At 38.0% G+C, this 25,666-nt stretch overlaps 1 protein-coding gene across 4 annotated transcripts in view; it reads left to right on the top strand.

Annotated features, from left to right (window-relative positions):
- nsmfa (NMDA receptor synaptonuclear signaling and neuronal migration factor a) overlaps positions 1 to 25,666 on the top strand; it is a 51,755-nt gene that overhangs the window by 17,569 nt on the left and 8,520 nt on the right. For 2 of the 4 annotated variants that reach the window (XM_085169070.1, XM_085169069.1), the window contains exons 4-13: positions 1,444 to 1,510; positions 10,923 to 10,975; positions 13,039 to 13,128; positions 16,940 to 17,070; positions 17,762 to 17,845; positions 17,972 to 18,005; positions 18,870 to 18,940; positions 19,185 to 19,264; positions 21,202 to 21,304; positions 24,050 to 24,125. In XM_085169070.1, the coding sequence (XP_085025196.1) occupies positions 1,444 to 1,510; positions 10,923 to 10,975; positions 13,039 to 13,128; positions 16,940 to 17,070; positions 17,762 to 17,845; positions 17,972 to 18,005; positions 18,870 to 18,940; positions 19,185 to 19,264; positions 21,202 to 21,304; positions 24,050 to 24,125 (789 nt within the window). The other 2 variants (XM_085169071.1, XM_085169072.1) reach the window with 2 other exon arrangements.

Raw genomic sequence — 25,666 nt, 5'->3', positions numbered from 1 at the left:
CAATTTTGATAAGATCTCCAACACTGGCTGAAATGAAGCCCCAAACCATGACAGAGCCCCCACCGTGTTTTGCAGATGGCTGTAGACACTCCTCTTCTGTCTGATTTTAACTTTTTTCCCCTGCCTGTTTCCATGACTTTAAAATACTGTTGATCTGATTTAGATAGGGCTTTTCTTTTTTTAGGCCTCCTATTGCCTATGATGTTCTCCACTTGTCCAGTTTCTTAAATTTTCAATGACACGCTGCAAATTTTCAACAAATTACACTTGTCTCGGTGTACAAAGTACTATTTGTAGAGCCAGCTAAAGAAATGGAAACTAACATGGTCTTTTGGGCAGGCTTCTTGTAATAAAGTGCCTAAAGATTGAATTTAAAGTTATCTGAATAAAATTGTCTCTTATGTGCAGCTCTGGTTCATTACTTATGTGCCTTTTAATGTTGGGGTGATGAATAGATCAATGTTAAGTGGCTTAACAAACAACAATACAGCATTCCTCTGAAATGATCAAGTATAAGCACTGCACTGAAAAAAGAGAGAACTATTGTTCAAGACCACTCTAAAAATTACAACAAATTCTTGGAAGCAAAATATAAAGAAAATGAGGATTGGCTCGAGACTTCTCCACAAAAATTCATCTTTTTAATTCATGATGTTTAAAGGACAGCACAGTGGTGCAGCGGTTAGCACTGTGGCCTCACAGTAAGAAGCTTCTTGTCTTGCCTTTCATGTAGAGATTTGATGTCCCCCCTGTGCCTACATGGGTTTGTATCCAAAGTCCAAAGACATGCTTGTTAAGTTAATTGGTGATTCCAGCTTGTCAGAGTGTGTGGTTTGATGAATAGTTAAGAAAATGGATGAGTGAATGAAGGATGTTATAGCGATGAAAAATAGTGCAAATGTAGGTTAAAAAATCACTAGTAAAACACACCTTTGGTAGTTTTCACGAAAATCTTCTCCATTAGATTACTTTTTTTAAAAACTTAAGATTCCATATAAACATTATTTATAATACCTGAGTATAAAACAAGTAACAAATAAGCCCTTCATAAAATGACAAGAAATAACACTTGAGTTTTGCTCTTATTACTATCAGTGTTTATCAGTCTAAGGAAACAAAAAAAATAACGGATGCCTGCATTAAAATGAGCTAATATTATATTTACTACTTCAAATCTATTTCTTCTCAGGTCTGGAGGGGATCGAGAGTTTGATGTTGTAACGTGGTGATCTGTATTTTTGACTCTTTGTCTGCCCGTCTCTTTCCTCTGCTGTCTCTTCCTTTGTGTCTCCCTCTCTCCATTTGTGGAGTGGTGGACTGTGAAGTGCTGGTGCTGGTTTTGTGATTTCATATTTCCAATAAATTTACTACGACATTTGCCAATATGGTCTATTTTTCTCTGTCTATTAAACTCGGAAACCTCATTTTTCTCTCTAATTGCAGAGGACACCAACTGGTTCCCCAAGGAAAATATGTTCAGCTTTCAAACTGCTACAACAACCATGCAGGCGTGAGTGTCCAGTTCCTGTGCACACACGCACACAAACATACACAGTCACAATTATGCCAGATCTGCTGTTTGAAAGGTCAAAGTAAATGTACCATGTCAATGTTTTATACAACTGCCTAGAAACAGACCATTACCGGCATACTTAACATTAAGGATTTTCTAATTGATTTATTATCTTCTAGGCTGCCATTGACTTCCCCTTGAGCAAGTTTAAAAATCAACTTGCAAACTATTATACGTTTTGCTTAAGGTGGACATCCATCATAGTGAATATTTTGTTAATTCTCACATTTCCTTTTGGTTAAAATGTAATAACTGCTGCATGGCAACGCAGCTACAAGTTTTTCTTCAAAGAAGAATAAAAGAAATGCTTAGACTGATCACTCTCATCTCATATGCATCATCATATTTATTGTTGTCCATATTACTAGTCTACACGAAAACCTGAAAACGCCCATTTTGAGGGCCGTAAAATCAATGCTGCATGTGCATTCGAGCTGGAATATTAGTCAGCGCGTTTGAATAAAAATGTGTGCACCTATTTGTTTAAGTGGATGAATTTATCTCTCAAAAACACCTGCAGTTGCAGAATATTTCTACTGTCACAACTTCTGATTAAAATATGCAGAATCTCCCACGGTTTCCAGCAAACTGTTTCTCTCCTTCACTGTCATTTTACCCCTTTTTTTTTAAGTCATTCACTTTGTGTTTTCGCCTTTCATCTTGTATTAGATGCTTGTTGCACCATCTGTGGAGCCCAAAGTCACACTCAACCACATATCCCGTAAAAGCTACTTGATTCTATAATTAAATGCAAACCTACAGCACTAATATGGCTTTACTTTATTAGTTTTTACACATGGAGATAAAACATAAACTTCCTCTGTCTCATTCTGATTTGGTTCTTTGCCTCTCTGAGACTCAGTGCTCTCTGGTGCCTTAACCATTTCTTCTTCTTTCTTGCTTCTCTTCTTGCATGCTAATTAATCTTGGGACCATCAAACAGGATCTCGTGAGTATTGTTCCCTGCCTGATTTCTTTTTTCTCATCTAAATCCCTCGTCCTTAACTGCTGTTCCTTAACTTAGATGCTATCATTTAACCTTCATCATCGGGCTGCTTGTTGCGCTGAGTTAAAGAAAATAAATCATTACAAGAGAGAACCAAGCAGGATGTAGCGCAGTGCTCTCAAATAATATGAAAACTGAAATACATTTAATATTGCATGTTTAGCTCTCTGAATAGCTATAAAGCGCAGTCAGCACAAACATGTAAAAACTCAAAATGGCTAAAAATGTGACAGAAGGGAAGTCCGGTGTAATCCAGTGCTGCTGAGTAAGCCTGCCAAGCTCAAGTACAGAAAATGTCTGTGTGTTGGCTGACCTAAAGCCTGGCAGCTCACATGCGCCCTGCAGTTTTACCAGCTTGGCACCTACACACTCGTCTAGGTCACAGCAATAGAGGGACTTTGGCCATTTAAGATATTCGTGTTAGTTATGTTGGTGCTCTAATCCTTCTTCACAGCCTTCCTAATTATCACTAAATCTGTGCTGGCTGACTTCAGCCATGTTTGGAACTAAATGTGTCTGAGAGATTTCATAAGTACAAGAACAAGTATTTATAGTGCTAAAATGCAATCCAAGTGTCTTCCAGTAAAATGCAACTTTTGGCTGTATTCAGTAAGTTCCATAAAACTTTGATAGATAAATAGCCTGTAAGAAATGTGCTGTGTGCAAAAGCTTCCTAACTAGCTTCAGCGATAAGATAAATGCTAACATATTAACACTGCTTAACCAAGCCAGAACTTTAACATTTCACTACATACCCCCTCCTGCTGCAACACACTGTGACTAACTAAGCCCAGCTAACCTGAGCTGCTACTTAACACTGAAAACAAGTCAGGTTTTTATTAAACAGTCCACTCTTCAGTTGTAAGCACAAAGGTATTCAGTCCTGATGTCAGTATTTGTTATATAAATATAAACCCCCCAAATTAACTGATTGTACTAAACAGTATGTATGATTAAATATATCATCATTTGAGAAATAAAGTTTTCAAAGATATCCGTGTAGTCTATGAAAATCTATGTACACCCTTACTGTTTCCATAGAAATCAAGGAGGTAAGTAGCAAGAAAGTACTGTTAATCACAATTAGATTAATCAGTTAATTAGACTTGCAGCTGATTAATTGATCATCATAAATCTGATCACCTCTATAAAAGCAGAAGCTTTGGCACTTTGCTGGTCTGGGGCATTCAGGCGTTATAACACAATGCTACTTGGACGCCTTAGCAAATTAGCAAAGATCAACCTAAAGAGCTACATCTCTACAACTCTACAGGCTTCAGTTAGCATGTTACATGTCAAAGTTCATGAAAGTACAATTAGAAAAAGATTGAACTAGTATGGCTTGTTGGAAGAGTTGCCATGGCAGCAGGCCTAGGTTTGACTCAGGAACAACGCACAAGACTTCTTGAGATGTTTTGCCATAATGCACAGTGGCACGTGGCACATGTTGGTGAAAACCAAACACAACATACCAGCAAAAACACCTCATAGCAACTGTCAAGCATGGTGGTGCAAGGAAGAGGATTTTTGCAACAGGATCTGGGCATCTTGCACTCACTGAGTTGACCATGAACTCATCAGTAAACCAGTGTTCTAGATGTTAGGCCACGTGTCCTAGAGCTAAACCTTAGCCAAATTTAGTTCATGTAACAACATAGTCATCCCAGGCAAAGTAAGTAGCAATGTTGTGGTAGCACTTTAGAGAACTGTGCAAAAACAAATGGCTGGTAACCATAATGAACTAAAGCAAACTTGCAAAGAAGAACGGGCCAAAATTCCTCCACAACTCCTTTGAGTCATTGCAGCCCTACAAGCTATTGAATCATTGGGGTGTACTTAGCTTTTAAAAGGGCAGCATAGAGACCTTTGAAAACTTAAATTTCATGTGACTCTATGCTATTTCTAAAAACCTGTAAATAACATATCCAAGATCAACTCTGTTGTTTTGTATTATCAATACTTGACTAGGTAAACTAGCTAAATTTGGAGATACTTCTGACCAGTTTTATGGCTGAGGTGCCATGAAGTGCCAGTCTGGTGGAAGTGGATTAACACAATATTGTTTTGGGGTTTGTTTTTTTGTTTTCTTAAAATGGGATTTCTTTCCCAAACATAGAAAGTAAATCCGCACCTCTTCATTAATTGGGCAATTTTACTCATTCATTTCTATTTACTCGAGCAGAATGTGAAGTGCCCACAGTGGGGTATCACTGGTTAAAGGTAGTCTAGCTAAAACTCTGATTTGGACAAATGTTAATCAGTTTCACAGAATTGTTGAGTCACACTTTCAAATGACAATTAAGACTGTTGAAGACATAATCGCACATTGAAAGTGGTGCATTTCACACCACGTTTGTACTTTGACACATGGAAGTCCAGTGTGAGCCCAGTGGTATGACTTTCTGCTAGTCAGAACACACTCAAGTTTCTCAGTAGTTCATATGAACAAATGGCAGGCCTCCGCAAAAAGAAAAATCCATCTTTTCTAAGAGGTCTTGCTAGGGGAAGATAGTTTTAATGTCAAGAAAAATTCCATTAAAAATTGCTGTACCTCATGCTGTGAATAAATACCCAAAGTACTGAAGAACGTGCATGTATTTGAGTGTAGCTGCTTTTTGAGTTCACATACCTGCAAGAGCTGATTGAAGTATAGTGTATACTCCAAACTCAACATAACATTAAAATGCAAAGAAGGGTGCACTAGAAGCAAAGCGGGACTGATTCTGGGATGGTATAAAAAGAAAGAAAAGTATAAAATTCCCCCCAAAACAAACTATTTCTTTAAGAATTGAAAAGTGTAACACTTGAAAAGTCACTTAAGGTGACAAGATACTCATTTCTATGGGATGATGGATTATTATAGATGCAAACTGGCACATGGGGTTATTTAACTTGCTGGTCTTTTTAGTCAAAACTATCTGCTGTCTACCTACAACAGCATCCTCTTTATAGCCCAAAAACCCCTGCAGCTCAAAGCCGTGGCATCAGCCTCCCTGCACTGTCCTACCCCTCACTATGCCAGCATTCTCCCTCTCTCATCCCTTTAATACTGTGCCACATCATGGCAGGGCTTTCCGGGGATTTGTGCAGAGAAAAAGGAGAGAGAGGGAGCAGGAGTCAGCAGAAGTCATCCAGAGGTACGAAGCATTCCCCCCCCCCCCCCCCCCCCTTTGCCAGAGTGCTGTTGGCGCTCATTTCTGACTATGGTTCTGTTATTGCTTATTTACAGCCATATCTAATCTGTGTAAGCCAAATAGTTGGAACATGGCACATGAGGTGTGAGGACATCAGGTTTTAAAAGAACCAGATAAGGATCGCCTCACAATGCCCCAATTTCAAGGCCAGAATGAATCAAACTTTTATTCCAGTGTAAGGCTGGAAAATTGAAGATATGCTACATGGATAACTTATTTTTGTTTTTGTAGATAAGTTGTATGCAATTTGTCTGAATTAATTTGAGAAATATTTTGTATAGTTGCAAGCACCTAAGCATTTAAATCTGTAGTACAGCACAGGCTTCTTTATTAGAGCTACATTTTAAATATGATGATATTGTTTTTATAAATATGTGTTTATTTACCTCAAAAAATGTTTTTGATTCTGCAACATGGAGAAATGACTTTAGTTGCAAGTTCAGAACCTGTTTCACCCGGGCCTTGATACTCTGTCACCCAGGGGCAGATGGTGTCTGTGACACGAGGCAGTACATCTCGATTCCTTTGACATCTGAGTGTTATCCATCTGCAGTGCCAATGTCATTAAAGCTGCGTGTTGTTTCATCGAAATGTGTGATTTGAGCACAAGGGAAAATAAACTGCAGAACAAACTTTTGGGGGCAGTTTACCTCTAAAACACACAAAAATCCATCCCGTGTCTGTCTCACACTGTTATTCTAAAAATATGGATTTTAGCACATTGAGGCTTTCTTTACCCTAAGGCTGTCAAAATTTTAAAATGCATGTTTATTTTTCTTTCTCCATTGTGGCTTTTTATCCACACTAACTGGGTATTTGAACAATAGAAACAGATCAAAAACAAAACCAACCTCAAAGTGAATGCATTAGAAAATGCCTGCTTTGTGGACAGGGAACATTATATATTTTATAAATGAGACATGAAATCTCTTGATGACACAATACTCTTTGTGATGGACTTTGTTCTTCATCATTTCCTTTCTTTAACTCAGAAACAGCTCAGATGTTGCAGGCTTAAGGTGCTGGCTTAAGAATGAACTTTATTGTATTTTCTTGCCATTTATTCTCCACGGCGAACTCTAAATAATCATCCATATCACAGTCTGCTGATATAAACAGAATTTAAAAATGTATCCACATTAGGGTAAATCACAGTACAAAAGAATTATTCGTATAACAAGGCAATTTTCACGCAGGGCTTCTGTTAAAAACCAGCATTATTACAGCTAAATGCTGTTTACATGGACTTTTTTATACCGTTCCTTATTTTCTCTATATTTTTTGTTTCATTAAGCAGACAGATCGATAGATAGACATCTGAGACTGTTCTAAACGCTCTGTTTTCTTTCTACTACTAGCTAATGTGTATAACATGGCCACACAGCCACACGTCTCTGAGCAGAGCAGTCTGACCCATCTGCTGTTCTTTTTATAAGAGACAGCTAATCAGATTTTTTCTGCGTGAAATTCTCCACATTCACTTTCACTATTAACTGAACTAAAACTGCATCATTATTATGTGTTCTAGCAAAAATATCAAAAATATATAGATGTTAAAAATACCATAAGAATCTAGTGTTACTTCCAAAATACAGGGAAAAACAAAGCCAGGAAGTCCTTTCCATAATCATTACTAAAAAAAGTGTTCACTTTATATCTGTGATTTTCATCCCTGTTGTCTGCTCAAAATTAAGACACTGCAGGTGTGATGGCATCTATTCATTTTCCACTTATTTAACTAGGTGGTGTGATTATGTTTCTGCTCGTTTAATCAGCAATTTAGTCTGCAAATGTTACAGTTTACTGCTGCAATAATGAACCACGTATCATTTTAATAATCTATGACTAAAGGAAACAAAATAGTTTTTCTGTGATAAGTATATGCACTATATTTACTTTCTAATTTAGACCATGTTTCACTAGATCTAGATGATGAAGTTAGCTGTAAAACATGCAAAATCAAACCATGAATAAGTTATTCTCCTGACATTATTAAAGAAGTAAATCAAGGGAAAGAAGACTCTAAAGACTTCTTTCCCCTTTCTGCTGCTTCTATATTTATAGGCTTTACCAGCAGACAATCACGCATATATTTCCCCACACGACCACACGCTGAGACCATTAATAATGAGTGTTGACTGGTAGCTTAGTGAATCGACACTGAGTGTAGAGGGGACATGGGAGGAGCTCAGAAAGATAAAAGGATGTTTATCTGGGACTCTTGCATAGAACATTATGTCGGGATCAGGCAGCAAGTCACCCACAAAGACTACACAAACCATAATACTTTGCTGCTATTAAGAAGACTAACCACTTCCAAACGGTGCATGGTAATGCAACATCTCCAATATTTACTTACTCATAGGCTAGTATGAACGTTTATGTGTGTGATCTGGTTTTAGATGGGTCGAAACCAGTGTTGGGACTAACGCGTTATTAAGTAACGCGTTACAGTAACTACGTTATTATTGTGGTAACGAGCACGGTAACTAGTTATTATGCCAAAATCAGGAACGCGTTAGTCGTTACTGGGATTTAGATAGGGTCGTTACTCGTTACTTCGTGTGGTGGCTATCGCGGAGCTTCCACAGATTCAATAACATTAGCAAGTGTTGGAGGCAGCAGGTGGAGGAGAAGGAAAAGAGACCCGAGGCGGCCGCCGGTCCAAGTGTGAACTGAACTTCAGGTAAGAAGTTATGACCTGCAGTCTATCTGGGTCAGATATAAACCAAGTTTAGGTGGAGTTTATTTTCGTTATTCTGACTTTTTCCGTACTGCGTACTAGCTAGCATGACGGAGTTTCTATACAGCTGGGTGGGTGCTATGAAGTTAATGATGTTGAACTTTATTTTGTTCATAAGTTATTAGAGTTGCCAACCGTCCCGTCTGGTATTCAGAGAAAATATTACGCATTTCTTATTGAGGTGAAAAGGAACAGTTTGTCCCGTAATTTGGCTACATTGAAAAAGGCACAAAGCTGGAGTTATTCTGTGTCTTTGCTGCACAGCTGCCTCTTCTTCTCTCTTTCTCCCCCCTCCCTCTCCCGTTTCTACTTCAATCATGAAAACTGATCAATGATCAGCTGATCGGCTCTCTTGTTTGTTTATCGCCCACTTTGCGCCAGAAAGAGGAAACCAGCCGATGTCGCGTTAAACAACAGCTGTTGTTAGAATTTATTTAATATTAATTCCTAGTATCAGCTGATGTTTGCTGGAGCCACAGCTGCAAAAAAAAGCTGCTGGTCATGATGTCGGTTTGTTTATCTGGTGAGAGGGAAACATGAAACCAGGAGATGTCCTTACTGAATCATCAGAGCTGAACAGGTGATGGAGATACAGGTTTACCTTTTAGGTGACATAAATGAGTTGAAGGGAAGTTATGAACTGTTTCTGAGAGACAGATAACCCAGGATCCTTTTTAGGTAGCTGACAGCTGGTAACTGTGCAGGAGCAGAGCTAGCAAAGTTTTGCCAGGGGGACCAGGTAGGGCATTAACAGGGAGAGGTGGGCACAAAGAAATACTTTTCTTTCTTATTCTCATTTAAAATGTCTAGCTTTTAAAAATAATTATCTGAATCTTACAACAAACGATTGATGCATATATACCATCAAAACAGTGAACATTACTGTCAAAGGCTTTATGATTTTTCCTATAATGGCCGGTCTCTAGTCAAAATGCCCGGGCCGATTTTTTGTCCCCGTCCAGCCCTGTATGCAGCTCATCTGCAGTCTGGTGTTACCTACATCTTCCTATTCAGAAGGCAGAATTTCCGAGTTCTGAGTACAATCAAAGCACCACGACTGCAGTTTTTTGTGTTGGATGTAAAAGGCGCACATGACGCTGTGACGTAGGCTAGAATCATGGCAGCAGTCAATGACGGTCCAGGCGTGGGATTTCTCTCGTGGAAATATGTATTATCTTTTCCTTTCTATTGGTAGGTGGCACAGTGCACTTGTGGCAAGTAAGCAAGCTAGAAGACTGGCAAAGTTATGGAAGCAACACATTAACAAGAGAATTCTGAGTAAAACCAAAGTTACTTTCCCTAGTAACTAGTTACTTTGAAAGTAACGAGTAACTTGAAGTAACTGAGTTACTTTTGATAGAAGTAACTAGTAATGTAACTAAGTTACTATTTTAAAGTAACTTACCCAACACTGGTCGAAACCAACACCAGTCACACATTATGTTCCAGTGTACAAGACAGTTTAAATATCAAATATGTGTGTCTCTGGTTATTTAATATGACATTTGATTGACAACTCATTTGGCAAATTCTTTGAAATTTTGGCGATAAGCCACACTCATACCACAGTTTTTATAATATATAAAGCACACGTTTATGTCCTTTATCAATAGTTTCATGAAAGTATGTACCTTTTTAAGCATTTTATGGTGAACCTTTTAAAATAGATGCATAACTATCATCCTTCTTCCTTTTCAGTGTTAGGGTTAGCAATGTCCCTGCTGTGTGCACTATGCAAGTGTGTTGCCCATTTAGTTCAGTATTACCTGAAATATCTGAGTTTCTTGTCTTTTCATGTGCTATAATTTTAGTCTGATTTGTGTGGGGTTTTTTTTTTAACTTGTTAACAAACTCCACCACTAATATTAATAAACCGGACTGAGTAAAAACCATTTTTGCACCAATCACACACTCGTTGCAGAGGAGGAGTATTTCCTAAAGACTTTAGACATGGTCAGCATATGTCATGGACTTAATAGTGGTATTATTCCACGAATTGTTCACTAGGTCTATGCTAATTTGACAAAAGAAAAGCTACTTCTGAAGCTTTAATGTCTTGTTCAGATGAGAGCTGAGCAGGGTTTCCCTTCTGGCTGCTGTTGCATTATAATCTTGTGTGTTTCAACAATCTAAAAAAAAGCATAAAAAGAGGTATTGTCACCATGTGGTAGCCCACATTACTCCCACAGCACTCACGCTGACAAGTAAATGAATATATATTTACCTAATTAGCTCTTTTTTAAAACCTCTGTTATAAATAGATGCGTGACACTAATGTGTGTGTTTTTGTGTGTTGCCTGACTTTTTTTTTCTCCCCACCCACCGCTTCCCCTTTCTCTTCTTTACATTTTGGTCCTTCCTCTGTCCTCTGTTATCCCTCCTCCGCTTTGATTTTGCTACCCACAGGAACTTCCGGAAGCATCTTCGGATGGTGGGCAGCAGAAGGCTTAAAGCACAGAGTGAGTCAGATGTGTGTGGTTGATATGTTTGCTCAAATTGACTGTGATGTTCTTCACCCCGCCATCACAAGTGTTTTGTTTTCCTGTTTATTTTGGCGTGTTCTCGCCTGTGTGTGTGGCACCAAGCACTGCTGCTGCTTTGTTGGGATTTTTTTTTTAAATCAGCATATTGTCTCTCTTTGAAGATTATATATTGATCAGTGTGTGTTTGATAAGTCAGCGATATGACTGTGCATGTGTATTTATGTGTGTGTGTCTCTGTGCACAGTACATGCTTTCTAGTTGCAGCACTTTAAATGTTTGTTTTTTTGGTTGTTTTTGTCGTAAAGCACAAAGAAAAATAAATTACATACTTTTAAAAAGGCAAAAAATGAGGGAATGAGTTGCGGTGATTGAAAAATGTGTTTTTCTTTTTAAAATGGTGACCGGGCCATCACTGAGTCTGTGAGACAAATGAGATCATAGAGTCCTGTGACTGCAACCTTTCAAGAAACTTGATAGATTGGATTGACTCATCCAGAATTTTATTGTCTTTTATGATTTTAGAAAATATGGAAGTACAAAGAAAACACGTACAGCATGTTCTGCTAAAAATGGTGATCTTTTTATTTCTGTCAGCACTCATAAATCCATGTGAACGTTCAAAATGAATACAGCCAGCTTTCTTAAATGAAAATCAAAGACTCTTTAAAGTCTCTGTTGAAGCCATTACTAAAACCTAAACATGACACCGTTTCCTGATTCTTTCACTGTAGAAATATATGACATCCCCAAATCTTGATGCTGATGTCTGTAATGGAAAGTGATCTCACATTCCTACAGTATTGTGCAAAAGTCTTGAGCTATCCCTCATTTCTTTATATTTTGCTCAGAAAATAGGAAAAAGGCACAACGATTTATTGAAATATGTGCAAATATGTTTCCATTTATATATAAGGCAAAAATAGAGTATTTGGTGTGACCACCTTTATTCTTCAACACATAGTGAGCTGCTTAGGAAAACTTTCTTGTAATTTCTTTAAGTAGTCTTCAGGAATAGTTCTCCAGCTTTCACAAAGGACATTCAAAGCTTTTCTTTGGATGTTGGTTTGCTTTTGTTCCATTCTCTATCAAGTTGATCCCACACTGCTTCAATAATGTTGACATCCGGGCTGATACTATTCCACTGTGTGTGTTTTTCTAACTAGTTATGCTTTTACCGCACTGGCAGTGTGTTTTAGATCGCTATCATGCTGAATGAAGCTGTTGCCAGTGAGATGCTTCCCGGATTGTACTCCATGTTGGCTCAAAATCTGATCATCATACTTTTCAGTGTTCATAGCTCCATCAATTTTCCCCAACAACCCCTCACTTCCTTCACACAGATTAACAATGGAAGCAAAAGATAAATAAATGTAGGGTGGCTCAAGTTCTCTGTCTTCATGGACACATGAGTGTTTTGTTAGGGCCAAGCTAACCTGAGCATAGTAAGTTAACCTGCAGTTTGGTTCTGACTTAAAAAACACACAAAGCTGTATTTGTTGTGCTAAGAATATAAAATAGGACACGTTTAAATCATTACATTAAAAAAGTTGAGCCTCTGAATTTCCTTATAAAAGAAAAGATGAAGACGTTGATGTGAGAAGCAATGTGAACAAAGTCAGGATCCATTGTCCGGAAAAATCCACACAAGCCAAAAAATATGACCACTGGACCACTGTTGATTAACTGTATCAAACACTTTCAAGTAGTCTAAAAATATTCTAAGAGCACAGTGATTACTGTTCAAAGCAGAACAGATTTTATCGCAGAGTAGCTCAGTGAAGCTGGTAGTACCAAGTCTGTCTAAATCCATATCAATGATATAGAAACTGGAGCGAGGAAAGGATGACTGTTTGTCTACTGTACAGTACGTGTTTGTTCGTTTGTACATGTAGGCAGTTTGTGCAGAGGAGAGATGCCATCGTATTTACACTACATTTGTGCACTTCCTCCATCCACCTTTGCGCTTTCATGTGTTGAAGATGGTGAGTGTATAGCAGAAACAGCCAGTTTGCAGGTTTCTCTCTCCCCGCCTGCACTAGCATTCGCTGAATGTAGATCGAAGAGTTTCAGCCGTTCCTGGAGTGATCCCACCCCTGTCAAGAATGACTCTCCTCATGAACCCAGAGAGAGTGAGTTTACGCAGTCTCACACATGTGCACACAACGACAAACAAACAGACACCAACAAAGAGTTGCTGACAGCTGCAGAGAACAGACGCAAATAGTTAGAGAGGAAACGTTGTATTTCAAGCCAACCATTCTCTCATCGGGCTTCCAGAGTCAAGTTTTTTAACATATAAGGAAATCTGTGCTAAAATTACTTAGCCCACCTTGATAATAGGGGGGAAAAAACCTTTGCAAACCAAGCTTTCAGCGTAGCTTCAATTCTGAACCTTTGGGTCACAGAGATTACTTCTGCATATACTACATTTAAGCAACATTTAATATGGACATCCACCTTGTAGTTATAAGAAAAATAAGGACAAACCTAATAGGTGACTTTTAATTTGTATGTAGCAAAATTTGCAGTCGTGAATGTTGAGACGTTGACATAAAACTTTGCATTTAAGCAAAGTGAGATGAGCACAAAAACATTCCCTTTTAAAAAGGTTTTAAACCTCGTAGACGAATATTATTAGCACATGATTGCAAGCAGCGAATGTTTTGCTTGATAAATTTTGTCAGTTTCTATTTCTAGCATTTACAAAACAAAACAAAAAAAAGGCTGACCTGGTTCTGTAAGAGTCCATATTTTAAATTAAGTCACGCTGCTTCCCAGCACCATCAGCTGGCAACAACATAAATTAAATATCAACCTGACATCCATATGCAAGAGTGTCTTTTACAGATGTTAACCACAAATTAAGTCTGACAGGACAACAGAAATGAAAATTGTGAGAATAAATTTTGGTCAGTGCACTACATGTGCGGTCAGAAATCATCCATGCGTCCCTTTGAGCAATCACATTTTGACTGTCAGACTGATTACAGCTTGAGTTGGCATCGTGCCCTGTCATTAATGAATTTCCACACTCAGGTGACTCACAAGAAGTTGAAAGCCACTTAGCATTTCTCATGGAACACTAAAGGTCTGCTATTCAACGCTTTGACATAAGAGTATGAGTTGACTGAGGCTAAATCAGACGTATCCTTGTGTTACTTGTATTTTATTAGGAAGTCCCATTGAGATCACAATCTCACAATCTCTCAACCCAAAACATCTAAATAATAATTCTACAAATAAAACATAAAATATAAATCCACAAAATTATCCATAATGTCAAAATACCCATAACATAAAACAGTAAATGGCTTCTCAAAAGAAACGCCCACAAGTCTTCTTCACTGCTTTCCTTATTATGTTTTTGAATGCATCAATAGGTAGTTGCATGTTAAATGGAGGTCTTTCTGTAAAGTATTCCCTGTACAAGGTGCATAGGAACGAAACACTGTTTTTCCCAGATCTGCCAGATGTCATCAAAAAGCAAGCATCTAAAGGAGAGTAGCTGCTATTTAATAGCAGTGAAACTTCTCTTTCTGTCGAGTGTGACTACACATTTAATCCCTGGCATATCTGAAGATATTAAAATGAATTTTCAACAGTATGTCTCAGTTTCTCTACATGATAAAGAAGTGCTGTATAGGAAAGAGTAAATCAAAGTAAATCAGAGTAAATCAAAGTAATCCATCAGCACTACTCTTTGGGCTTAAGTTGTAAAGAAAATAAATGTGTAAATTTGAGGGGTGTAATATAAAACAGAAGAAAGAAAGGTAAAAAAAAAACAAACAAACAGGTTTTCCTTTACTCTGTTACTTTGATGTAGTATGAATGTTGTAAAAGCTGTAAAACCAAAAGAAAAGAAAAGAAAATACAATTGTAAGTCCATGCGATGGGCCGAATTGGAGCTTTTGCTGGGCCAATTCTAGGCCCTTTGCCTTATGTTTGACACACCAATATAGAGCTAAAAGAGCTTTAACAGAAAATAAACCAGCGCTGCTTTCTTTGAGTGGTCAGTGATGGCCAACCCACCAAATCATTAAGAATGCAGTGGTGAGTCAGAGACTTTGCATTTGCAATAAAATGCAGAGAAATAAATAAATAAGACACTACTAAATGATATTACAGCATTAAAGTCTTTATAAAAATCCCCAAATAATAATTTTTACCACAATCATCTCAAGATTTCCAGTATTCAGAACTGAAAAGAGACCTAATAAGATCCACATAAGGTTATCATTGTTTCATTGTTTGTAGTCAGTTGAAAATTAAAGTCACATTTCATGGACAGTACGTGTCACAGTGCTGTCGCGCTCTCTCTCTCTCCCTTGAAATAAGATGACATTTTGTTGCTGCAGTCTTACAGCTCACTTCCTGATTTTGGCAGTTCAAGGCCAACTAACACAGGAAAATCAGAATCTGTGGACACTCGTAGATGAATCGCACGTTCACACGTACAAACTGACTGTCTCTGCTGTCGACTCTGACCCTGTTCATCTGTCTGCGTATGACCGTGGATCTTTTTCAACTTTGTGATGCTCTCTCTTTCTGTGAGTACGTCCTCCAAAATGGTGTGTGTCTTAAGTCAAACCCTGTCAGCTGACTGTTGTAGGCGTATGTGTCTCAGTGTTTCTGGAAGGCTTTTGGAAGCTTGAATCATGCTAAACTGCATTCATCGTCTTTCTGTCTTCCATAGTCTAATGAAAGATTAACGAGTTGTTTATTGCAGCTCAAAAGTGTGGTTGAGCCCATATTTTTTTCTTTTTTTTTTGTTGTGGGGAAGAGTGGTGTTAAATCACAGGAGGTTTCCTGGAGACTTTGATGTCAGTCTTGTTTATCATTTCCTCAGTTTTCACGCTGTTTCATTTCAATAGTCTCATACCATACCAGCTGGTCACACATCAAAGAAACACGGCTCAGGAGCGAGCATATTCGTGTCTCTCATTAGTGCAGTTAACGTAAATTTCACATCAAACCATGTCAACAAAACAACAAGCAACATAGACAAAGTTATAAGAAAATATCAAAACACACACAAGCCTGACTTGATGTCCAACAAATGTCCACTGGTACAAAAATCTCAGATGTAATAAACCAAGCCAAATATTGGGATCTACAAAGGTTTCAGCCACAACATGGGTGGATCAGTGTGAACGAGCCTAAGTGTTTCTGTATTAATAAATATGGAAGATTTTAACCTTCCGAGAAAAGATGTGAGTGAGCATCATTACAGTTATTAACTTCAGAGGTTTTAACAAATCAAAAACCCCTTGTTACTATAGTATAATCTGAAATCGCATAAATAAATCCCTCTGTTTGTGAACAGGCAGGTAATTATTTGGCTAACAAACATTACAGCATTGCATTATTCAATACTGTGTTTCACATTTCAGTGGTAACACAGGTCCAATATAGAATTTAATAGAATGAAAGGTTGATATGCTTATTTTTGGACAATGATCAGAAGAGACATGTAACAGCACTGGGCACCAAACATTTGTACATGAATATTTAGTCAAAGGTTTTAGAACTAATTAAACATATGGATAATTATTGTACTCGATATGTGTCCTGTAATGTGTCCCTGCTTTACAATAACCGGTCTCCAGACTAAGTTCGATTTTTCTAGCACATTTTTTTTAGTTGACACCTGAAATCCTGCTGCTATGCTTCCCATCAGTCATTTTCTTTTTTTTCCCCATTGTTTTTGCTACTCTCTGCTTTTTCCTATTCCACCTGTCATTTTTGTATGCCATTGCCATCATTAACAACTCCATCCTTTCTCTCTCCCCCGCACTCACCTTGCTTCACTTCCTGGACACATCCATTCTTCATTCCCCGAGTTTCTCTTTCTCTGTCACCTTTCTTGCCTCCCACCCAACTTCCAACATCTTTGCTTACACTCTATTATCTCAGACCTTCTTTATCTTACATTTTCTGCAGGTGGAGACCTGCAGACCTCTTGTGGCACTCTGGATGAAGGAGGTCTCGACGACAATATAGACTGGGAGGAGGAAAGGGAGATGGAGAGGCTGGCATGTGAGGGAGATGACTTTATACCTCCCAAAATCATGGTAAGAGATCCATAAGGGAAAGTTATATAGGTGCATCATCCTTGGTTATTGTTTTCTGTCCTGTTGGTTTTGTTCACAAGGAACTGAATTAGTTATTTTAACCATGTAACTGTCTACATGCTTATTGGTACTGAAACAACAAGCCGTTTGAAACTTTTCTTTGATAGTTTGGTCAGTGTTGACATGATCACATCACAATGTTGCTGTAGATTGAATGGCTGCACATCTTTGATGCAAATCTCCCATATCGCCACCACATCCCAAATGTGCTTATTTGGGTTGATGATTTGAGCTGTAGCCATCATCAACATGAGTACACCTTGGTCATAAAGTGATGGCTATGGTCAGCAACAATAATCAGATAGGCTGATTGGCCTGCCATGTGATTGGCTGATTAGAAACTTGTATTAACAAGCAATTGAAGAGGTATACAAAGTAGCCATTGAGTGAGTAAAATTATTATAATCATTCTTGTTTTGTTTTTATTCTCTAGTAATTAAGACATATACAAAATCTACATCTTTATTACATCTGTAGAATATTACCTAGGGCATAGTTGTAATAAAATATAAGCGTACGATAAGAAATTCTGCCTTTTCCCCTTTTCTCTTTGTATTAATTCTTGTTCTTTTCCATCTTACATCGAAACTAACAAGTTTCCGCTCCTCTGCTGTTTCTGCTTCATGTTCAGCTGATCTCTTCTAAGGTTCCCAAGGCCGAGTACATTCCCACCATAATCCGTAGGGACGACCCCTCCATCATTCCCATCCTCTATGTGAGTAGAATGCACCGAAACATACAGTAGACAAGAACTACAGAAAGTCACACTAAAATATACACATATATCAACCATGCAAACTGCCTTTGCTAAAATGTTTTGTGTAATTTTCATTTTCTTCAGGACCATGAACATGCAACGTTTGATGATATTTTGGGTGAGTATTTCTGTGGAGTGCGTGTTCTTCTCTGCCATTTTCACCTTCACTATTTCTTCTTTATTATTTTTTAATTCACACTTTTTTTCTACAATCCAAACTTCACTAATGGAATATAAAGCTATGTATGAATATCTATGAAATACATCTACTGCCAAACATTTTTGAGCCTGAAAGTAAATGTTTAACAAGTGACATGATGAATAATGAAATTTGTATAGATACAAAAGACTTACATAACATCCTGTCAAAATAAACAGAATAAAACACGAGGTCAATTCCTTCCTGTGAAATAGAAAACAGGCATCTTTACTTTATAGTGTCGCCTGTGGAGTTAAAGGTCACACAAATATCTTGTGGATAAACCTTACTTGCTTTCAAATCTCTAGAAATTAACTTAGATTTGGCTAATGTGGCTTATTTATTTAGAAACTGTTTAGTGCTGCAATTGATTTCTCCCCTCTGAACACTGAGGCATTTACAGTCACATTCTCCAGAGTTTCCTAATGTAATAATGAGCGCTGCATTGATTAGAGCTCTCATATAGAAGGTACAAGGATGCCCATGGATGTTTTTGCAGATACATACAGATTTTCATTTGAAATCCATCGAGCTGTTTTATTTTACGATGACACTTTCTGACGCCTGAAGAACAGAGTGTTGAGTTCAATTTAAATTACATCTTCTGTTTGTGTCTCCGCTGTCTATTACTACACCTGCAGTTGAACTCACCCTCCTGGGATTTTCTTTGTGTTCTTCCTCTCTTCCTACATTCTTACACGTCGCTTCGCTTTTCTTTTTTCTCTCCCTCTCTCGGTCCCTGTCATTCACATCAATCGCTCCCTTTCCCCCTCTTGCTCACAGAGGAAATAGACAAGAAGCTCACAGCTTACAGGAGAGGAAGCAAGTTCTGGAGGATGCTCATCTTTTGTCAAGTGAGGAACAAGAATTTTATTCCTATTAAAATTGAATATTTTACTTATTAACTGTCCTACCCTAAAGCACACATTAATGTATTGTGAATAGTGTATTTTTCACAAACAATGTCCCTTTTTGAATGAAATTATTTCTGAAAATGAATTTCATGGATAGTAAAGGGACGATGAATAATATGCATGTATTTGGTTTAGCTTTGCTTCGGTTTGAGGATCTATAACATACTGTATACTTTTTTTGCAGGGAGGCCCTGGTCATCTATATTTACTGAAGAATAAAGTGGCAACGTTTGCTAAGGTGGAAAAAGAGGAGGACATGAGCCAGTAAGCTAATTCTGGACATTAGGGTCCATCTCTCGTTAATGAATATTAGTTTATGTCACAGTAATGTAGAATAGTGCAACAATTCCTATTTATTTACCACATATTATAAAGCATGGCCATAAGCCAGTGCAGGCTCTTTTTTCTTTTAACCTTTAATGGTTAAATACATTTTATCTGCATAAATTGTTGAACAAAGGAACAGTTTCTTTAGTTTTGCCTCTGTACACGACAACAATTAAGTGCAGACTATCAGTTTTAATTCAGGAGTTTTTATCCAAATAACTTATTCAATTTTTAGGAATTTGTTCTCCGTTTTCAGAGGATCAAAATTAACGGGACAAACCAACATAATTTCTAATATAAGGATTGTTTTCAGTGCTTTGATGGGAAGTCATTGATTGTCTCTCAGACAGTGTACAGGACATCACCAAATACTGTTTCCTCACTTCGATTTGTTCTGTTACTTGTTGCATGTTTGTGGGTCTCTTTGCCTTCAGGTTTGTATCTTATAACTGAAAACCTGCTATTGAGTAGAGATCAGGTGACTGATTTGGCGATTGAAGAATATCTGATAGCTTTGGGAAACTTTTGCGTTGCCTTTGCAGCATATTTTGGGTCATTATCCATTTGCAATGTGAAGCACCATCTGATCAGTTTTGCAGCATTTGGCTGAATCTGAGCAGAGAGTATAGGCCTGTATACTTCAGAATTTATCCCGCTGCTTCTGTCAGCAGTCACATCATCAATAAACACTGTTGGCCCGGCTCCACTGGCAGCCATATATGCCATATAATTGCCTCCTCCATGTTTGACAGATAATGTGGTATGCTCTGGATCATAAGTTATTCCTTGCTTCTACATACTTTTCACTTCCCATCATTCTGCTAGAAGTTAATCTTGTTTTTAATCTGTCCAAAGAACCACTGTGCGAGCTCTTTCCAGAGGTTTCTGGCCAAAACTTATCCGGCTCTTGAACGTAACCAGTAGTTGACACCTTGTTGTAAACCCTCTGTATTTCCATTCATGAAGGCAGTGACAAGTCCTGGCTATGAAACTGGTTGTCAATTAATTTTCCAATTAATGTTGAGCCTCTGAAAATGGAGGCACTGTGTATAAAAATGTAATTTCTACATAGTTAATGCAATACATTTGTAAAAACCCTTAAATTAAAGATGTAAAGCTTGTACTTCAATTACATTGACTGTTTGATTTAAAATCGTACTCCACTGAATACAGTGGCAAAACTATAATGACTGTTCCAACAAATGATGGGCCTTACTGCACTTACATAAATACAGAAAACATGAAAAACAGCTAACCATTGCCATTGCTCTTAAGCAATGCAAATGAAAAAAGCACATAGAGCTAATAATAAGTTAATAACTTTCATTGTGTGTTTAAGGTTCATAGAACAAGTATCATGTAAATGCTCTTTGCTCTTTTAACACTCTTTCTTTGAATGCTCTCCCACTTGATCAAATCAGCGATGTTCCCCTGGGACCATGCAGCACTATCTCTACAATTTTCTGCATTTATGTGCACCATCTATTGTTGTTATTCTTGTACAGGGGAACATTTTGACTTGATCACATTTGTTTGTTATACAAATCATGTCTTGAATCTGGCTTGTCTGAATGTTGCATTTCAGACAAGCCAAATTCAACCCTTTGAATTTGTTCAGATTCTGGAGGAGACTCAGTCGCTTCATTTTAAATGCTTGCAGGCCCATTTTACTTTGCATTTTTCAGCCTGTCTGTGTTCTTTATTAAAACATTATCCCATGTAACTGTACCCTTTGAATTTGTTCAGATTCTGGAGGAGACTCAGTCGCTTCATTTTAAATGCTTGCAGGCCCATTTTACTTTGCATTTTTCAGCCTGTCTGTGTTCTTTATTAAAACATTATCCCATGTAACTGTACCCTTTGAATTTGTTCAGATTCTGGAGGAGACTCAGTCGCTTCATGAGTAAAGTCAATCCAGAACCAAACCTGATCCACATAATGGGATGCTATGTCCTGGGTAACCCCAATGGCGAGAAGGTATTTAGATCACTACTACACAAACTCACAGCAAAATGAGTGCAGTAACTGTAGAAACAAATCAATATTATCCATGCTTTCCTTACTTCTAATTAGCAGGTTTACTCGTATAGGCTAGAATACTGTAGAAATGCCCAAATATTAATCTGATAATCTGTCACAGTTTTAATAATTTGTATTGGAATCCATCACAACAGCCCTTACAAATGTATCATTTAAGTTTATGTGAATGTAAATGTAAATTACATTTATTTGAATATGTAAAATTTTACTACTGAGCGATAGCAATCTCCACTGACAATGCTGATTTTTAGAAGAACAGATGATTGGAGACGCTATTGGAGGAAGTCCATCAGCTCTCTAGCAACATTAACTTTTATTGAACTTTGGTCAGGTGGTCTTCTTTATGATTTACAGACAGTCGATAGTAGATAGAAATGTTGAATAAATTAATATTTCACATTGTTAGTTATTGAGTGAATAGTCTTGCTACTAGCAGGTAGTTAGTAGTCTTACTAGTCAGCTTAAAGTTTTACTGAAATAAAGTGAAATTCTTGCTCCTTAAAGCACATGGGCTGTTAGCTTAGTAACTAATGTCTAATGCGATCAAACAGTTAGTTATACAAAAAGCACCTTAAAAAACATAACATTACTTAGTCATGTAATGTGAGGTCTAGTCCTTTTGTGTATTTAAATACATGCCAAGAGTATTGAAGGAGTCTGTGAAGATAAAGTGAAAGTTCTAAGAACTAGTTCAGCCCAATCACCACTTGTCGACATCAAGGATGTTGCAGAATGCCTTCTGGTATAAGATAAAAACTATGCAACAACGACACTCATCGCATGATTGCAACATCAGTAAAAATCAGCAAACAGCAAATATCGGACGATATATCAGTCAGCTCTGTTATATATAGCTATCAAGCTATTAATGGTATCAATATACGAATGATGTGATAATGCACAACGCTTCTGTTAGTGTGAATTTTGGTGAAAAGAAATGCGTAAGATGCAGTGCTCATCAGTAAATCCCAGGCACATTGTGTTAAAGTAGAACCGATCATAGTTATATATAATTGAGTTCTATATATAAATAGCACTGATTTCATGACTTGGGATGGTTTGTTTCTTACCATTACAGTCACTCCTGCCCAATTTTGTCTCTTCTCCCTCTCTCGGTACTCATTTTCTGTTTGCCGCCCACTGCTTTCATATCTGCTCCTTGTGTCTGTTTATATGCCTCTTTGTCTGATCAGTGTGCAACCCCGCTGGCTTTCTTGTTTTCTCCTCGTCTCCTCTTCCACCTGTTTAGCTATTATCTCATTCTGAGTAATGTTAATAGATAGAGCTGAATAACACAAATGCTGAATGATACTGCACCCCTCTAGCTGATGTGAACAACTAAGACACAAAGCCAGCCATACACACACACACATCTCCTCCTCCCTAATAAATAATCACATAAATAATTATTTACACACACACACACACACACACACACACACACACACACACACACACACACACACACACACACACACACACACACACACAAACATGTTGGCATGCACAGATGCAGACACAGACATAAACTCTAGCCAGCGGTGTTAGTCTGACCTAACTGTCTGTTCCAGTCATATCTGCCAAAATGCTTAGTGGATCTCTCCAGTGTTGGACAGTCTGCACAGCAGTGAAATATACACCCTGACAAACAAACAGACAAATATGAACATTGCTTTCACGAGTGTGTGAATCCAAAACAACACAATTAAAGTCCTTTTTTTCCAGGGGTTTGGTATAGTCTTGAGATCTGCATTTGCTTCCTGTCTCAGTGTTTCTCTGTTTAAACACTACCAACATCAGTTGAACACTTTTATTCATTATGCTCTATGATGCTATGAGAGCCTCCACTCTTCTGGAAAGGCCTTCCACAGTAATGCAGAACCTAGCAGCATGGATTCGCTGACACAAAAACATTGATGAGGCTGGGCAGTGATGATGGTTGATGGGAAGGTGGTCAAGTTTTTCCACACAAAACTGTTCATATGTTTGGTGAATCAGAATTAACATCTCATTTACTGTTTTCTGTTTTGTAGCCACTGAACAGCACATCATCCATGCTGCCTGTTTATCCAAAGTTTTAATGGAATTATCTTGGCTCCCGTTTCAGTCCCTTTGTAAACAGCTACATATGCCCCCAGATGCTTCACTCCAGACTGCACAAGGCAAACACTTAGAAAAAAACAGAAGTATTTGTAACACATAAATACACTGCATGGCTTCAATTAGCCACAACACAGGATTTGCACGACAAAATCACATGATTGGGCAGGAGTAAAGTGGAAAAGAAATGCTTTTCTTGCCCTTTCTTTTTCTAACACGGGAGATCCTTCATGACCAAATTCAGGCAAGAAACTTAGAGATTCTCTTTTTCTGAAACGGACAGCAGCACATTGGTGCTATAAGGTAATTAAGGTGGCGACTAGTGATTTTCTTGTTCAGTAATCCATCAGTTACATGATCAAAAATTCAAAAATCTCATCTAAATTTAAAGCTAGGAATTGATGTTTCTGTCTTTCTGAGTGTGCATTTGTGTCTTTGGCCATATGAAGCTGAATTTATTGCAATCCTTCTGTTGTTTTTCTGTGTTTGTGAGCTTGTCAGCCGATGCAGACGACCCCTCTGCAAGTGTAGTCAAGTGAAATGTGATTAATTGGTGTTTGCTCTCTTATCTCAACCCAACAGCTGTTCCAGAAGCTGAAGAATCTGATGAGGCCTTATTCTGTTGAGTTCGAGTCACCGCTGGAGCTGTCTGCACAGGGTAGGTCCACACAAACATCCCAACGCACTCAAACGTGTGCTGTAGAGGGACTTGCACACACACAGAAGTGTGCGATACGTCCGGTAAATATGAAATGATACGGACACGTGCCATCTGTCCTGCTTTAACAACTGCACAAGGAATTTACTCAAACAGCTGTTCCCTCATTTTAGAAATCTGATTTATTTTCACAGTCATCTCCTTTGTTTAATTTCTTCTTTAATAATCACTTGCTTTTTATTTATAATCATCCTCTTCTGTTAGGGTGGCTTCTTGATGTTTTGGTGTTAAAGTGATGTTTATTGCAACTCATTTTTTAGATTTCCTACTCCAAACTTTGCACAGCACCCAGTCCAGTGCTGTTACTGAGCACTTGGAGACCTGCACATCTCCTTTCTAGCCTCACGTGGGAGTAGGGATGTACAGTATTCAGTATCACAATCAGTATTAAAAACAAGCCCGTTCTCATCTCCAGGAACATTTAGGGCGTTTTACTTACACCCAGTTCCAGATTTCCTTTACATTTGCTCTAAAAAGGCATCAGCATCGGCATATACAAGTAGAGTACCCTAAAGCAAAGACAAAGAAAGGGTAATACAGCAGAAATCAAAGTTGTGTCCTTGATTGCATTTTGATTATTAGCAAACTCTTAAACTTCAAGTTTTAATGTCTAAGAGCAGCAAATTCTTTTCAGATTGTTATTTACCACATTTACTGATAGCAAGAAAATCAGCAACAAACAAAGGCGGAGATATAGATTCTCTTTATCTAAACAAATCAAAAACAATGAAAGCATCTGTCATTACACTTCTCCTGCCTCCTTAAAGCCCACTGCTCTGAAAACCCACACCTCTCATTTATCAAACAGGATTTGCTTTTCTGGCTAAGGTTCATTTCTAGAGTACTGGTAGTATAATGCTGTGCAGAAGTCGTGAGCTTTCCCTCATTTCCTCCTATTTTACTTCCAAGGAGCCAGACTTTCTTGTCATTTTTAAAGTGGCCTTGAGCAATAATTCTTGAGAGACATCTCTGGCTTTTCAGTTATTCCTACTATTTGCAAAAGCCTCATTAGAAGTGGCTTAATGGAAGTAGGACTGCCAAGAAGCCATACTTACAGAAGGAGGAACAACACAAAAGATTGAAGTATGCAAAATTACACAAGCACTGGATCGAAGTCAGTGGAGTGATAAATCAAAATGTGAAATTTTTGTTTCAGATTGTCATTAACAGTAAAGAGGAGGTTAGACGAGGTACAACAGTGAGCGTCTACAGCGATCTATAAAAACATGGTGGAGGCACCGTCATGGTTTGAACCGACTTTTCAGCCAGTGCTGTTGGGGATTTTGTCATAATTGATAGAATTATGAATGGGAAAAGGTAGCATTTGATCCACCACGCACTTCCATATGAACGGCAGCAGCTTCCTTTCTCAGCATGACCGTGGCCCCGCACACACTGCAGATACTGTCAAAGCATACCTGGCTAGAGAAACACGCAATCCACCTATTTCCTATTTTCCATCAAGAATATGAAAAAATGAG

Source organism: Neolamprologus multifasciatus, chromosome 7 (assembly GCF_963576455.1).
Source record: "Neolamprologus multifasciatus chromosome 7, fNeoMul1.2, whole genome shotgun sequence".
NCBI classification, from domain to species: domain Eukaryota; kingdom Metazoa; phylum Chordata; class Actinopteri; order Cichliformes; family Cichlidae; genus Neolamprologus; species Neolamprologus multifasciatus.
The sequence above is the reverse complement of the archived record's forward strand: the minus strand, read 5'-3'. Positions and strand labels throughout refer to the sequence as shown.